Source organism: Phacochoerus africanus, chromosome 6 (assembly GCF_016906955.1).
Source record: "Phacochoerus africanus isolate WHEZ1 chromosome 6, ROS_Pafr_v1, whole genome shotgun sequence".
Lineage (NCBI taxonomy): Eukaryota > Metazoa > Chordata > Mammalia > Artiodactyla > Suidae > Phacochoerus > Phacochoerus africanus.
The window spans coordinates 80425881-80440928 of NC_062549.1; the positions used below are offsets into that span (position 1 = coordinate 80425881).

The window sequence follows — 15048 nt, forward strand, 5'->3', positions numbered from 1 at the left end:
AAGGTCGTAGGAAAGAGTTCTCAAAAATAAAATAAATAAATAAATATAGAATGCCTGTCTGAAAATCTTAATGGGAGACCTAAATAATAATGAAAAATTAGTTTATTCATAATATGTAAAATTAGACAAAATCACAAATGATTAATTCCTGAAAAAATGAGAAGTTGTGAAGGAAAATCACAATTAAAAGTTGCCTTGTTATGAATATTATTATTCAGAATTACATAATGCTGAATCAAATCTAATCTAACCAGACCATGAGACATCTGTCCTGGAGAAACAGAAGGATGGGAAAGCCCCATGTGTAGCAGAGGTGGGGAGTGGGTGAGGAGAGAACTCAGTATTTATCCATATTTAAAAGCACATTACATGGGTATTATTCAGAGAAAAAGAGGTAAAGAACAAAAGAACCCACAGAGTCAAAAGTGGTAGTCCCTGAGGAAGGAGTTACAAACAAAACACCAAAGGCTGTGACTAACGAATGCCATAACAGAACAGAAAGTTAGAATCGATGTTTGTTCTTACCTTAGGAAGTTCAGGTAGCATCTCTGCAGATGTCGAAGAACTGCTTGCACAAGAAGCACAGTCAGATATTTCCACTGTGCTCTCACAGTCTTCAAATTCATCACAATCACAGGTATCTTCCCTGTCACTCTCAACCTCCCAGTCGATAAATTGTAAGTCATCTAAAAAATTCAATTTTAACCTTATTAAATATTCTTAATGTGTTTCAAATCTATTTTTCCTGTAGTTTTAAAAGACCCATGTTGATCAATACTTAAAAATTATATTCCCACTCTTACCAATAACCATCTTACTTCTCCCAACTCTTAGCCAACCCTGATTTTCAGGTAACTACTTCTATTAGTTGTCTTTGTATTCTAGAGTTTCTCTAGCATGTTCAAGCACATAAAATACACTGTTATTCCATCCTCCTTTCTGATATACTTTTTCCCCCCTAGGGCCACACCCAAGGCATATGGAGGTTCCCAGGCTGCGACCTACACCAGAGCCACAGCAACCTGCTGGATCCATGCCGCGTCTTCGACCTACACCACAGCTCACTGCAACACCAGATCACAACCCACTGAATGAGGCCAGCGATTGAACCTGCAACCTCATGGTTCCTAGTTGAATTCGTTAACCACTGCGCCATGACGGGAACTCCCACATTTTTTTTTAATGTAACTGAAAAGTTTTCACCCATGAGTAAACAAAGAACATCCTCATTCCCACCCATGGCATATGGAAGTTCCCTGGCTAGGGGTCGAATCAGAACTACAGTTGCCAGCCCATTCTAGAGCCAAAGCAACACGGGATCCCAGCCTTGAGCCTCATCTATGACCTACACCACAGCTCACGGCAACATGTATCCTTAACTCACTGAGTGAGGCCAGGGATGGAACCTGCATCCTCATGGATCCTTGTTGGGTTTATTAACCACTGAGCCAGGAAGGGAACTCCAGGAAAACGTTTTTAAAAAGAAAGGCTTTTTTTTTTTGTCTTTTTTAGGGCCACAATAGCAGCACGTGGAGATTCCCAAGCTAGGGATCTAACTGGAGCTACAGCTGCCGCCCTACACCACAGCCACAACAACACCGGATCTGAGCCGCATCTGCAACCTACACCACAGCTCAGAGCAATGCTGGATGCTTAACCCACTGTGCGAGGCCAGGGATTGAACCTGCAACCTCATGGTTCCTAATCAGATTTGTTTTTGCAGCGCCACAATGGGAACTCCCAAAAAGAAAGATATTTTTTAAAAAGAAAGATATTTTAAAAAGAAAGATACTGAAAAGGCTCTTCCTTTTCAATACTAATTCTGGCATTCAAGACTCAGAGACTCTAATCCAACATAGTTGGAAGAAACTCTAGGAATATTGTTGGTATAGCTCACCTGATAATTCTGATAAGAAGCCAGGTAAGGGAACCACCAAAACAGTACTGAAGCACACAGCACTTAAGTTAGATATCCCTGACACACTTACTAATTAATTACATTATACTTCTCCCTAAGTCCCAATTTTCTTCTGTAAAATGAGGATACCTAGCTCACAGACTGTAGTAGGTATCAAAGGAAATAACCTACATGACATCCAGCCAAGTGTCCGGGATAAAACAAGAACATGACAAATGGAATTAAAGGTAAAAAGAAGGAAGAGAGGAGTGGAGAGGGGAGACCAGGGAAGAGTAGAGAAGAGAAAGACAAATCAGCAGTGGTACACTCAGAGGCACTTCAAGGGATCACATAACTTGTTATGTAAATGCTCAACTTGTTTAAGAGAAGGAAGTCAACAGTTTGTTAGCTCACTAACTCCTTTTAAAGTAAGTATCATTAGCTCAAAGCATCCTTTCATTCTTAAATAGAGTTTTGGAAAGTACTGAATATCTTTTCAGTAGAAGATAGAAGTTAGAAGAGGATATATACATTTTTAATGCCACTCTTACTGAGATATAATTCACGAACCATACTATTCACCCCTAAAAAGCATAGTTTTTAATTATGAAATTATTTTCTAAAGTATGTGAAGAGAAACCAAGAGTTACATACCAAAGAATTTGATTTAATATGACTGAATTAATAATATAAACCGTGTGAGAGTATGTATAACCTTAAAATACCACTTCACCTGGCCATTGCTAAAATGTCAACTGACAGACACTAAGATGGCATACAGTGGCCAAAAGAATTTTGTTTTCTTTTTTGGCCACCCCGGAGCATTTAGAAGTTCACAAACCAGGGGTCAAACTTGAGTCAGAGCTGCAACCTACACCACAGCTGCAGCAACAGTGGATCATTAACCTATTGGGCCATAACAAGAACTCCCAAAAGTGGCCAAAAGAATTTAACCACCTTCTACAGGCGCTGTCTGTACAAACTTATCTTTGACTAAATAACTAACTAATATGAACTATCGGAGTTAAATGTCAAAGTTTATTTTTAAAGCATTAAGACTTATAAAAACTCCAGGTGAACTACATATTTTAAAATTTGTAAAAAGACCTGAGTTACATAATTCTAAATCTCTAGTTCTCAAGTGAGGGTGATTTTGTCCTGTAGGGGATATCTGACATCTGGAGACATTTTTGGTTGTCACAACCAGGCTGGGTCTGCTACTGTCAACCCATTGGATAGAGGTCAGAGATACTATGAAACATCCTACAGTACTTAGGAAAGCCCCCTCCCCGAACAAAAAAATTATCTGGGGCAAATGGCAAGAGCGTCAATGTTGAAAAACACTGTTTTAAGCTGTTAACAATATGATATAATATAAAATGCCATCAGAGCAGAAACTTTAGTAATATTTTTACCACACATTGGTTGTGATAGTATTTACCCAAAACAGGTTGGCAAGAAGGCAATATGGGTGTAGCTTTATGTACTAGAGCCATCCCTCACTATATTGTGCTTCACATTATTGCACTTTGCAGATACTGCACTTTTTACAAATAGAATGTCTGTGGCAACCCTGCACTGAGCAAGTCTATCGGCACCAGCATTTGCTTACTTGGTGTCTCTGTGTTGCATTTTGGTAATTCTTGTAATATTCCAAACTTTTTCATTATTATTATACTTGTTACAGTGATCTACATTCATGATCTTTGATGTTACCATTTAATTGTTTTGGGGATGCCATGAATCATACCAATGGAGAACTTTATGGAAAAGTGTTTGTCCTGACTGCTCCACCAACCAATCTTTCTCCATCCTCTTCCTTTCCTTTAGTCTTCCTATTCCCTGAGACACAACATTGAAATTATGCTCGTTAGTAACCCCACAATGGCATCTACATGTTCAAGTGAAAGGAAGAGATACACATCTCTCACTTTCAATCAAAAGCAAGAAATGGCTATTGCCCTTGTGGCTCAGCAGAAACGAACCTGACTAGGATCCATGAAGATGCAGGTTCAATCCCTGACCCTGCTCAGTGAGTTAAAGATCCGGCATTTCTGTAAGCTGTGGTGTAGGTCGCAGATGTTGCTTGGATCCCAAGTTGCTGTGGCTATAGTACAGTCCACCAGCTACAGCTCCGAATCAACCCCTAGGCCTGGAAACTTTCATATGCCATATATGCAGGCCTAAAAAGCTGGGGAAAAAAAAAAAAAAAAAGGCAAGCAATGATTAAGATTGGTGAGGAAGGCATGGCACAGTCAGCCAAGGTGTGAATGCAAATGAAAACTTCTTGAAGGATATTAAATGTGCAACCTCAGTAAACACACCAAATGGTAAAAAAGCAAAACAACCTACTGTGGATCTGTAGAGGTTTTAGTGGTCTGGATAGAAGATCAAACCAGAAACAACATTCCCCTAAGCCAAAGCCTGACCCAGAGCAAACTCTCCTTAATTTTACGAAGGCTGAGAAAAGTGAGGATCTGCAGAAGAAAAGTTAGAAGCTATCAGAGGTTTGTTCATGAGGTTTAAGGGAAGAAATCATCCCCATGACATAAAAGTTTCAGATGAAGCAGTAATGTGGATGTAGAAGCTGCACCAGGTTATCCAGATGACCTAGCAAAGGTAATTCGTGATTCTGGCTACACTAAATAGCAGATTCTTCAGTGCAGATAAAACAGCCTTCTACTGGAAGAAGATGCCATCTAGGACTTTCAGAGCTAAAGAGAAGTCAGTGCCTGGCTTCAAAGCTACAAAGGATAGGCCAACTGTCCTGTTAGGGGCTAACATAGCTAAGCGACTTGAAGTTGACCCAATGCTCCATCTACCATTCTGAAAATTCTAGGGCCTTTAAGAATAATGCCAAATCTCTCTACCTGTGCTCTGTTACGTGGAACCACAAACTCTGAATGACAGCACATCTGTTTACAACATAGTTTATGGAATGTTTTAAGCCCACCGTTGAGACCTACTCCTCAGAAAAAATGATTCCTTTCAAAAATATGACTGCTCACTGACAATGCATCTGGTTTCCCAAGAGACCTGATGAAAATATTGTACAAAGGAATGAATTTTGTTTTCATGCCTGCTAACACAACATTCACTCCACAGCCCATGGATCAAGGAATAATTTCAACTTTCTAATCTTATTATTTAAGAAATTTATTTTGCAAGGCTATAGTTGCCATAGACAACGACTCCTCTGATGGAACTGGGCAAAGTCAACTGAAAACCTTCTGAAAAGGATTCACCGTTCTAGAGGTCATTAAAAACGTTCATGATTTAGAAGTTCCTACTGTGGCTCAGCGGCAACAAGACCAACTAGTAACCACGAGGATGCAGGTCCAATCCCTGGCCTCGCTCAGTGGGTTAAGGATCCAGTGTTGCTGTGAGCTGTGGCGTAGGTTGCAGACACGGCTAGGATCCTGTGTGGCTGTGGCCAGCAGCTGTAGCCCCCATTTGACCCCTAGCCAGGGTATTTCCATATGTCGCAGATGCGGCCCTAAAAGACAAAAAAAAAAGCACATTCATGATTCATGCATGGAAGAGGTCAAAATAACAATACTAACAGGAGTCTAGAAGTGGATTTCAACCCTCATGGATAACTGCAGAGTTCAAGACTTCCATGGAGGAAAGAACTATAGATGTGGTAGAAACAACAGAACTAGAATTAGAAGTGGAGCCTAAAGATGTAACTGAATTGTTACAATCTCAGGGTGAAACCTGAAGGATGAGGAGTTGCTTCTATGGATGATCAAAGAAAGTGGTTTCTTGAGATGAAATCTACTCCTAGTGAAGATGCTGTGAAGAAACCACAATAAAGGAGTTCTTGCTGTGATGCAATGGGACTGACAGTGTTATCTGGCCCACTGGGATGCAGGTTCAATCCCCAGCCCTACACAGTAGGTTAAGGATCCAGCATTGCCACAGTGCCGAGGGGGTGGCAAGAAAGAAAGAAAGGAAGAAAGGAAAGAAAGGAAACAAAACAAAAAAGAAAAAGAAATGGCAACAAAGGCTTTAGCATATATATAAACTTAGTTGATAAAGCAGAAGCAGAGTTGACTCCAATTTGGAAAACAGTTCTCCTGTGAGTAAAATGCTAGCAAACAGCATTGCATGCTCCAGAGAAATCCATTGTGAAAGTCAAACAATGCAGCAAACTTCACAATTTATTTTAAGAAACTGCCACACCAATCCCTGCCTTCAGCAACTATCACCCTGACCAGTGAGTGGCCATCAACATCCAAGCAAGATCCTCCACCAGCAAAAATAAATGACTCACTAAAGGCTCAGATGATGGTTAACATTTTTAGAAATAAAGCATTTTTAAATTAGGGAATGTATATTTTTCTAGACATGATGTTATTGTATACTTTATCAACAGATGACAGTAGTATATAAACATAACTTTTATAGGTAGTGGGAAATCAAAAATTCATGTAACTTACTTTATTGCAACATTCACTTTACTGTGGTGGTCTGGAACCAAACCCACAATACCTCCAAGGTCTGTCTGTACTTGACAGAACTGGCTTTGTCATCAAAGAGACACAAAATTGAATCCAACTAATTCTAACATGTTTAAACCTAAGTTTTAACAGTAAAAGTAATACTGGTAATACATATCTCTTAGAGTTACTGTGAGAAATATTACGAGAAAATGTTTCTAAAGGGCTGAGAGGCTGGGACACAGTAAGATGATAATCAATGCTAAGTATTAGAAAAGGAGGTGTTCCCACCGTGGCTCGGCTAAAATGAATCTGACTGGCATCCATGAGAATGCGGGTTTGATCCCTGGCCTAGCCCCGTGGGTTAAGGATCTGGTGTTGCCTCGACCTGTGGTGTAGGTTGCAGACACAGCTCTGATCTGGTGTTGCTGTGTCTGTGGTATAGACCGGCAGCTACAGCTCCAATTCAACTGTAGCCTGGGAACCTTCATACACTACAGGTGCAGCCCTTAAAAAAAAAAAAAAAAAAGTATTACAAAAGGAGTGTAAGTTTTTTCCAATATTCAAACCCACAACTAAATTTCTTACAAAATCATCAATTTACCTTCACTGGCTCCATCTTCTGGACATAAGAGATTTCTGTTATAAAACCTGTCTATTCTAGAACCATGTCCATTATCTCTCTGTGATTTAAAAAGTGTTTTATCTTCATCAGACAAATCACTTCCACTGGAACTCCATGTTAGAGCTGTAAGGTCACTGGTACGCTTAGATGTGGTAGGTTCTACTAAAAAAAGAAAATATTACAAAATCATCAATTGATATAATTATTTATCAGAATGAGGTTTTATGCATGTTACTTTCCCAAAGTCACAAATACACAGAATTCTAATGATAGTGAAGGTAATATCTTATTTCAAATCTCTCCAACCAAAGGTCTCTGTGCAACCCAGCCAAGATTCCTTGAATGAAAGCGAAATTACAAAGAAGTAGAGCTGACTGAGATAAGTTATAAAAGACAAGGAAAATGACTGGAGTACAAATGAAAACTCAAAAAATAACCTTGAGGAGTTTCCACTGTGGCACAGTGGGTTAAGAATCCAGCTGCAGCAGTTTGGTCACGGCAGAGGCTTGGGTTAGATCCCCAGCCCAGCGCAGGAGGGTTAAAGGATAGAGGGTTGCCACAGCTGCAGCCTAGGTTGCAGCTCTGGGTCAGATTCAATCCCTGGCCCAGGAACTTCCATATGCCATGGGTGCGGTCATTAAAAAAATAACAACAAACTTGAAATAATTATAAAGCTGTAATTTCATAGAATATCTGATCAAACCATAAGGGAAAAAACACAAAACTAACTACAAAATCAATAGTTATCTATAATTGGAATGCTTCTATGTTTTTGTTTTTGTTTTTGTTTTTTTTGCCATTCTAGGAACTCTGCTAGCAGTAATTTGCTTAAAACACTTAATAGCAGGGAGTTTCCATTGTAGCTCAGTGGGTTAAGAACCCAACTAGTATCTATTAGGATGAGGGTTCAATCCCTGGCCTCACTCAGTGGGTTAAGGATCTGATATTGCTACAAGCTGCAGCATAGGTTGCAGATGTGGCTCAGATTCAGCTTTGCTGTGGCATAGGCCAGCAGCTGCAGCTATGATTTGACCCCTAGCCTGGGAAACTCCATATTCTGCAGGTGCAGCCCAAGAAAGAAAGAAAAGAAAGAAAAGAAAGAAAAGAAAAGAAAAGAAAAGAAAAGAAAAGAAAAGAAAAGAAAAGAAAAGAAAAATAAAGAAAAGAAAAGAAAGAAATAAAAAGAGAAAGGAAGAAAGGAAAAGCCAAACTGTTTTTTGGATGGTTTTGCTATTTTACAGGCCCACCAGCAATGTGTGAGTAATTTAGTTTCTCCACATTATCAACAGCACTTCTTGTGGTCACTATTTTTAAAAAAAACTTTTATTTTATTCCTGTGCCTACGGCATATGGAAGTTCCCGAGTCAGGGACTGAATCCGAGCCACAGCTGCAGCCCACACCATAGCTGTGGCAATGCCAGATCCTTTAGTCCACTGTGCCAGGCCAGGGATCAAACCCTGCTGCAGTCAGATTCTTAACCCATTGTTCCACAGCAGGAGTTCCCATTATTTTTTATTTTAGTCATTCTGATAAATAGGAAACCTTGAAGGAATGGGGAGACTCCACCTGAGTGGAACCAGAAATCCAAGAGACAACCTTACTGATATTGATCACAAAAGGAGTAGATAGCTAATAAAAATCAATTTTTCTTATATTAAGTAATTGAGTTATAATGCTAAAACCCCAAAACCCTCCCTTAGCCATATTTTAATATACTATGAGATTAAGAGATTAGATTTTATAACTCAAGTTTTATAGACGAGGAAACAGGGTCAGAAGTTAAACAGCTTCACTAAATACATAACACCTCTGATACAGTAAATCCTGGGGGGTGGGGGAAGAAAACTCTTGCCCTCAAGAAATGCACAGTCTGGGAGTTCCCGTTGTGGCGCAGTGGTTAACGAATCTGACTAAGAACCATGAGGTTGCGGGTTCGATCCCTGACCTTGCTCAGTGGGTTAACGATCCGGTGTTGCCGTGAGCTGTGGTGTATAGGTTGCAGACGCGGCTCGGATCCCACGTTGCTATGGCTCTGGCGTAGGCCAGTGGCTACAGCTCCGATTCAACCCCTAGCCTGGGAACCTCCATATGCCGTGGGAGCGGCCCAAGAAATAGCAAAAAGACAAAAAAAAAAAAAGAAATGCACAGTCTGAAAGAAAACACTAATTAATCATGAAAAGGAAAATTAAATACTATATTAGAAGTATGTCACAATATAATGATATCACAAAAAAAGTGATGCTCCATTTTTTGGTTGATCAGGAAAGGAGGACTCACTGACAAAATGATGTCTGGAAAATCAACACTTACAAAAGCACAAAAACGTGAAATAATAGTAAACATTTACTGAGCACTTTGTGCCATAAACATCTAAAATTACCAAAGCTATCTATCCCTCAAAAGATTAAATACTAACAATTCAGATAAACCTAAGAACCTATATGGACTTAAAGAGTTAATAAAACTAAGCTGTGTACTTACTTGCAAAAGACATTATCAATCTTTTTCATTATTATGCATCTGGAAAAGTAAATCAAATGGAAGAAGTGGAATGCTACAGACTGTATGTCTGTGTGCCCCTAAAACTCACATATTAAAGCCTAATCCTCCATGTGATGGTGTTAAGAGGCATGGTCTTCAGGAGGTAATTAGGTCATGAGGGCGAGGCCTCATTACTGGAATTAGTGCCCTGTTAAAGAAGCCCCAGCGAGATCCCTGGCCCCTTCTACCATGTGAGGACATCGAAACAAGACTCTATAAACCAGGAAGTGAGTCCTTGTCAGACACCAAATGAATGCACTAACTTTCAGCCTCCAGGACTGTGAGAAATAAATTTTTTTTGTTTATAAGCAACCCAGTCTGTGGCATTTTTGTGATAGCAGCTTCAATGGACTAGGTTGTCACTATTTCCAGAATATATAAAGAATTCAGAAACATATAAATTATAGGCACTTAACCATATATTTATATAGGTAAAATCTCTACTAGGAATTTATTACTCAGTAACTCATTTTATTTGCCAAAAAGGGTGCCCTTGAAATCAAGGCCCATTCCAATGAAATTCCAGAAAGGTCATCAGCCAGGCTATGAGAATAGTTACCATGCATTTACAAACATTTCTGGGTGTCCAGTGGGTACCAGGCATTGTACTACCACCTGGTGTCATAGGCTGAATTGTGTCCCTCCCAAAACTCATTCATATGTTAAAATCCTAACCCACTGTAAACCAGGAATGATGGAAAAAATAAAAATCATTAAAAAAAAAATCCTAACCCCTAACATCTCAGTACATGATCTTATTTGGATATAGGGTATTTACAGAAGTAATCGAATTAAAATGAGATTTTTAGTGTGGGTCCTAATCCAATATGACAAGTATCCTTACAAAAAGGAGAAATTCAGACACAGCCAGACATGCAGAGAGGGAAGATAATGTAAAGAAACTCATGGAGAAGACAGCCATCTACAAGTCAAGGAAAGAAGCCTAGAGAACATCCTAGAAGGAACCAAATCTGCCAATATCTTCACTTAGGACCTTCAGCCTCCAGAGTGCAAGATGATAAATTTCTGTTGTTCAAAACACTCAGTTTGTAGCACTCTTTCTTTTTTTTTTTTTTTGGCTTTTTAGGGCTGCACCCAAAGCATATGGAGGTTTCCACGTTAGGGGTCCAACTGGAGCTGTAGCCGCCAGCCTACGCCACAGCCACAACAACGTGGGATCTGAGCCGCATCTGAAACCTACACCACAGCTCACGGCAACGCCAGATCCTTAACCCACTGAGTGAGACCAGGGATTGAACCCACAACCTCATAGTTCCTAGTAGGATAGTTGGATTCGTTTCCACTGTGCCACAATGGGAACTCCTGAGCTCTTTTTTTATAACATTCCTTGCCATATCCTAACCCTAGCCCCCTAGAATATAAAGATGAGCAATGGAGGAGGAACTGCCCTTAAGAAATGTATAGTCCAACGAGGAGAAAAGCACATCAACAAATAATAATTTAAAAATTTACTAATGCCTCACAAGGAGCAGATTTCTGACCTCAATAATAAACAGGTTTTGAGAACATATTTTGCAGGGCATTTCAAGAAAAATATTAAACAGTTTTCTTTTTATTACATAGTTTCAAGTTTTTGGTACTACATTTCTTTAAGTTCCGTCTTTTAAAGAAAATCACTACCTACAAAGGTTCATGTCTGGCCCCCTGGCCTTGTTGTTGCAATACATAAATTCAACCCCATTTCCTCAAACAGTCCAATAGGGTTTCCTACTGTTTGTAACTGAAAGCCTTCTCTAATTTGCCAAGTAAGAATTTCACTAAGTAGATAGTCCTTATATTGTAGGTCTTACCTTTATTTCCCAAATCAGATTTTTAAAAAAATTCCTGGAGCCATGAGCCTGAGCTTATTTACTGGGCTCTGTTGATAGGAGTGAACCAAGGAAGGAGACAAAAATTTTTTTAATAATTACCCATAGGAGGCAGAAAAAATGGGATAGATGCTAACTAAGATGAGAGAGATTTTTCAAGAAAATATCTTTTTACATTGTTTTGGCATATTTTAACCATGAATATAGAGTCTATCCAAACTACATAAACAGCTTCTTAAAAAAAAAGCAAATAGGGAGTTCCCGTCATGGCGCAGTGGTTAACGAATCCGACTAGGAACCATGAGGTTGCGGGTTCGGTCCCTTACCTTGCTCAGTGGGTTAACGATCCGGCGTTGCCGTGAGCTGTGGTGTAGGTTGCAGACACGGCTCGGATCCCGCGTTGCTGTGGCTCTGGCGTAGGCCGGTGGCTACAGCTCCGATTCAACCCCTAGCCTGGGAACCTCCATATGCCGTGGGAGCGGCCCAAGAAATAGCAACAACAACAACAACAACAACAACAACAACAAAAAGACAAAAGACAAAAAATAAAATAAAATAAAAAATAAAAAATAAAAAAGCAAATAAATCAAAGGAGGACATATTAGCTTTATATCTTTTCTGTCAAGAAATCAACAACACATTACCTTCCTTGGGTACACAGGACAATTCAAGGTGTTTTTCTGTAGTGGTCTTCTTTTCAGCTATTAATGACTGCAGGCAGATAATGACAATAATAATAATTAATGATGTAATAATTTATGTGAAAAGGGCTAGAAACCAATAATGTTTTGTTTTGCTTTCGTTTTTCCTTTTTAAAGCTGCACCCTTGGCATATAGAAGTTCCCAGGCTAGAGGTCAAACCGGAGCTGCAGTTGCAGGCCTACACCACAGCCACAACAACGCCAGATTCAAGCCACATCTACAACCTACACTGCAGCCTGCAGCAACGCTGGATCCTTAACCCACTGATCAAGGCGAGGGATCAAACCCACATCCTCACAGAGACTATGCCAGGTTCTTAGCCTGCTGAGCCACAACGGGAACTCCAACCAACAATATTTTGTAAAATATTCAAGCACTTATACCACACCCCCTTAACATATTCCTCAGTTTTCCTTTATTTATATTTGCCAAGAAGTGTTCCCAAAGCACATACTTGTAAGTGCTTTTCTTTTCTGCTTTTTAGGGACACACCTGCAGCATATGGAAGCTCCCAGGCTAGGGGTCGAATAGGAGCTGCAGCTGCCAGCCTACACCACAGCCATAGCTTGTGGCAATGCCAGATCCTTAACCCACTGAGTGAGGCCAAGTATCAAACCCGCACCCTCTCAGACACTAGTTGGGTTCATAACCCACTGAGCCACAACAAGAACTCCCATAAACACGTTTTTATATTTTTCCAGAATCTCAACAGAGAGCTGTCTAAACTTTAGAGTTTATAATAGTGGTGAGTATTCCTTATGTGAGTACTTCAAAGTTATCATATAAACAGAAATGAACAGAATAACTTGTTGCCATAAGATTCGTAATATATAAGCATTTCATAAACATACTTTTTTAAAAGAGTAGCATGCTCATCTGTTTCATTTTCTGAGAACATTTTCAATATGTACTCCTCACCAAAAAAAGTACAAAGGTTCTTTGTGACTATTAATATGCCACAATTAAGAATTCAAGGATGAGGGAAAAAAGTAATACACTAAGTACAGTATTCTAAACGAAATTAAGGAAGGGAATTCCAAAGAAATATAATTACGGTGACCTGAACACTCAGGAATCTGGCATCTATTCTCTAACATTCGGGGAAAACAATACTACAACTACTTTACCGGAGTCTCCTGAAATCCTTCTCCACACCTGAGCCAGGCTTTAGAAAGGGAAGCAGCTGTCCCTACAGTCCTGCGCCCTGATCTTCTGCACTGCAGTTGATTCTCTCCTGGAAAGGATCCATATTCTACATCCCAATTTCTTTTTCTCTGTAGAGATAATTTCCAAAGAAAAAAGATAATGAAATCAACTTCATTAAATGTAGATTAACAATATGGAAACCCAAGAATGGCAGTGGTGAAGGCATAGTTCATAAACATCTCTGAATTCCCACAGAAAGAAAAGATCATGAGAGAGCAAAACCAAATATACTTGGGTAACACTTAGAACCAGATTATAAACTCCAGAGTAAAAGTGGACATTAAACCCTCCAAAATCCTTCATGTTATGATATCTTTTTTTTTTGTTTTTTTGCCTTTGAGGGCCACACCTGCAGCATATGGAGGTTGCCAGGCTAGGGGTCAAATTGGAGCTATAGCTGCCGACCTACACCACAGCCACAGCAATGCCAGATCTGAGCCGTGTCTGCAACCTACACCACAGCTCACGGCAACACTGGATCCTTAACCCACTGAGCAAGCCCAGGGGTTGAATCCTCAACCTCATGGTTCCTAGCCGAATTCGCTTCCGCTGTGCCACAACGGGAACTCCCATGGTATGATATCTAAGAAGAAAGAAGCTGAGAGAAGCAAGGAAGCAAATGAGGACTGAGCACAGAGGATCTGGGGTTCACCAGGAAGGAGAGCAGGTAGTCAGAGAATGCACCCAAAATGGAGGGTGTGGAGAGGACATGGGCTCTACCCCAGAAGACCCAAAGGGGTATGGGCAACCAGGACACTAATAACTAGACAGCCAAGATTACCTTCCTGATAGGGAAGAAACTGCTGGAGTAGAACTAAACTGGAAGAAATCCAAGATCAAGCAGATACCACAGAGAGTATCTCAGAAATAGAGGGTATTATTAAGGAGGAAATTTTAAAGTTTACCCTCCTCCAATGAAGAAAGAATAAAAGAATTCAAGAGAAACAAAGATAAACTCTTTCAGGGATTTAACACAAATAGGAATCCATGAAAAAGATAAGCAAAGTAATAGGACAGAATATGAAAAACAATTACAGAAAACTTTCCTAAAATTAAAAAACCTACATTAGTAAGCATACCACATAAATATCAACCCAGAAGCAATAAAAACCAAGATATATTCAGTAAACAGAGTTTTTAAAAATTCCTTTGAGCAATTAGTAAAAAGAACACATGACATTATCATTATTGTTGACAACAACTCTTCAAGCCAGAAAAAACTGGAATCACACATTTAAGATACTTAAAGGGGAGTTCCTGTTGTGGCACAGTGGGTTAAGGATCTGGCATTGTCTCTGCAGCAGCTTGGGTCGCTTCTGAGGCATGGGTTCAATTCCCAACCCAGTACAGTAGGTTAAGGATCCAGAGTTGCCACAGCTATGGCAAAGGTTGCAGCTGCAGCTCAGATTCGAATCCTAGCCCAGGAACTTCCATATGCCTCACACGAGTTACTTTACCGTTTTTATAAAATGTCTAAAATAGACAAATATTCATTTTATAAGTGTTAAAATTTGCATTCTAAGGAAAATTGCAGATTTGCATTAGGAATCAAATTAAGGTCAACTACTATGAGCTGATCACTTAATCAGAAACAAAATCTGGAGTTCCTGCTGTCACAGTGGGTTAAGAATCCAACTGCAGTAGCTCAAGTTGCTGCAGAGATGAGGGTTCGATCCCTGGCCCAGCACAGTGGCTTAAAGGATCCATGTTGCCACAGCTGAGGCATAGGTTGCAGTTATGGCTTGGATTCAGTCTCTGGCCCAAGAACTTCCATATGCCCTGGGTACAGCCATAAAAATTTTAAA

At 39.8% G+C, this 15048-nt stretch overlaps 1 protein-coding gene across 6 annotated transcripts in view; it reads right to left on the reverse strand.

Moving 5' to 3' along the window:
• Positions 1-15048, reverse strand: part of SPIDR (scaffold protein involved in DNA repair) — a 309901-nt gene that overhangs the window by 289771 nt on the left and 5082 nt on the right. For 3 of the 6 annotated variants that reach the window (XM_047783952.1, XM_047783949.1, XM_047783955.1), the window contains exons 2-5: positions 13165-13311; positions 11980-12046; positions 6944-7126; positions 526-686 (exon numbers count right to left, since the gene is read on the reverse strand). In XM_047783952.1, coding sequence (XP_047639908.1) covers positions 526-686; positions 6944-7126; positions 11980-12046; positions 13165-13311 — 558 coding nt within the window. The remainder of the gene's footprint in view (positions 1-525; positions 687-6943; positions 7127-11979; positions 12047-13164; positions 13312-15048) is intronic. The other 3 variants (XM_047783956.1, XM_047783953.1, XM_047783954.1) reach the window with 2 other exon arrangements.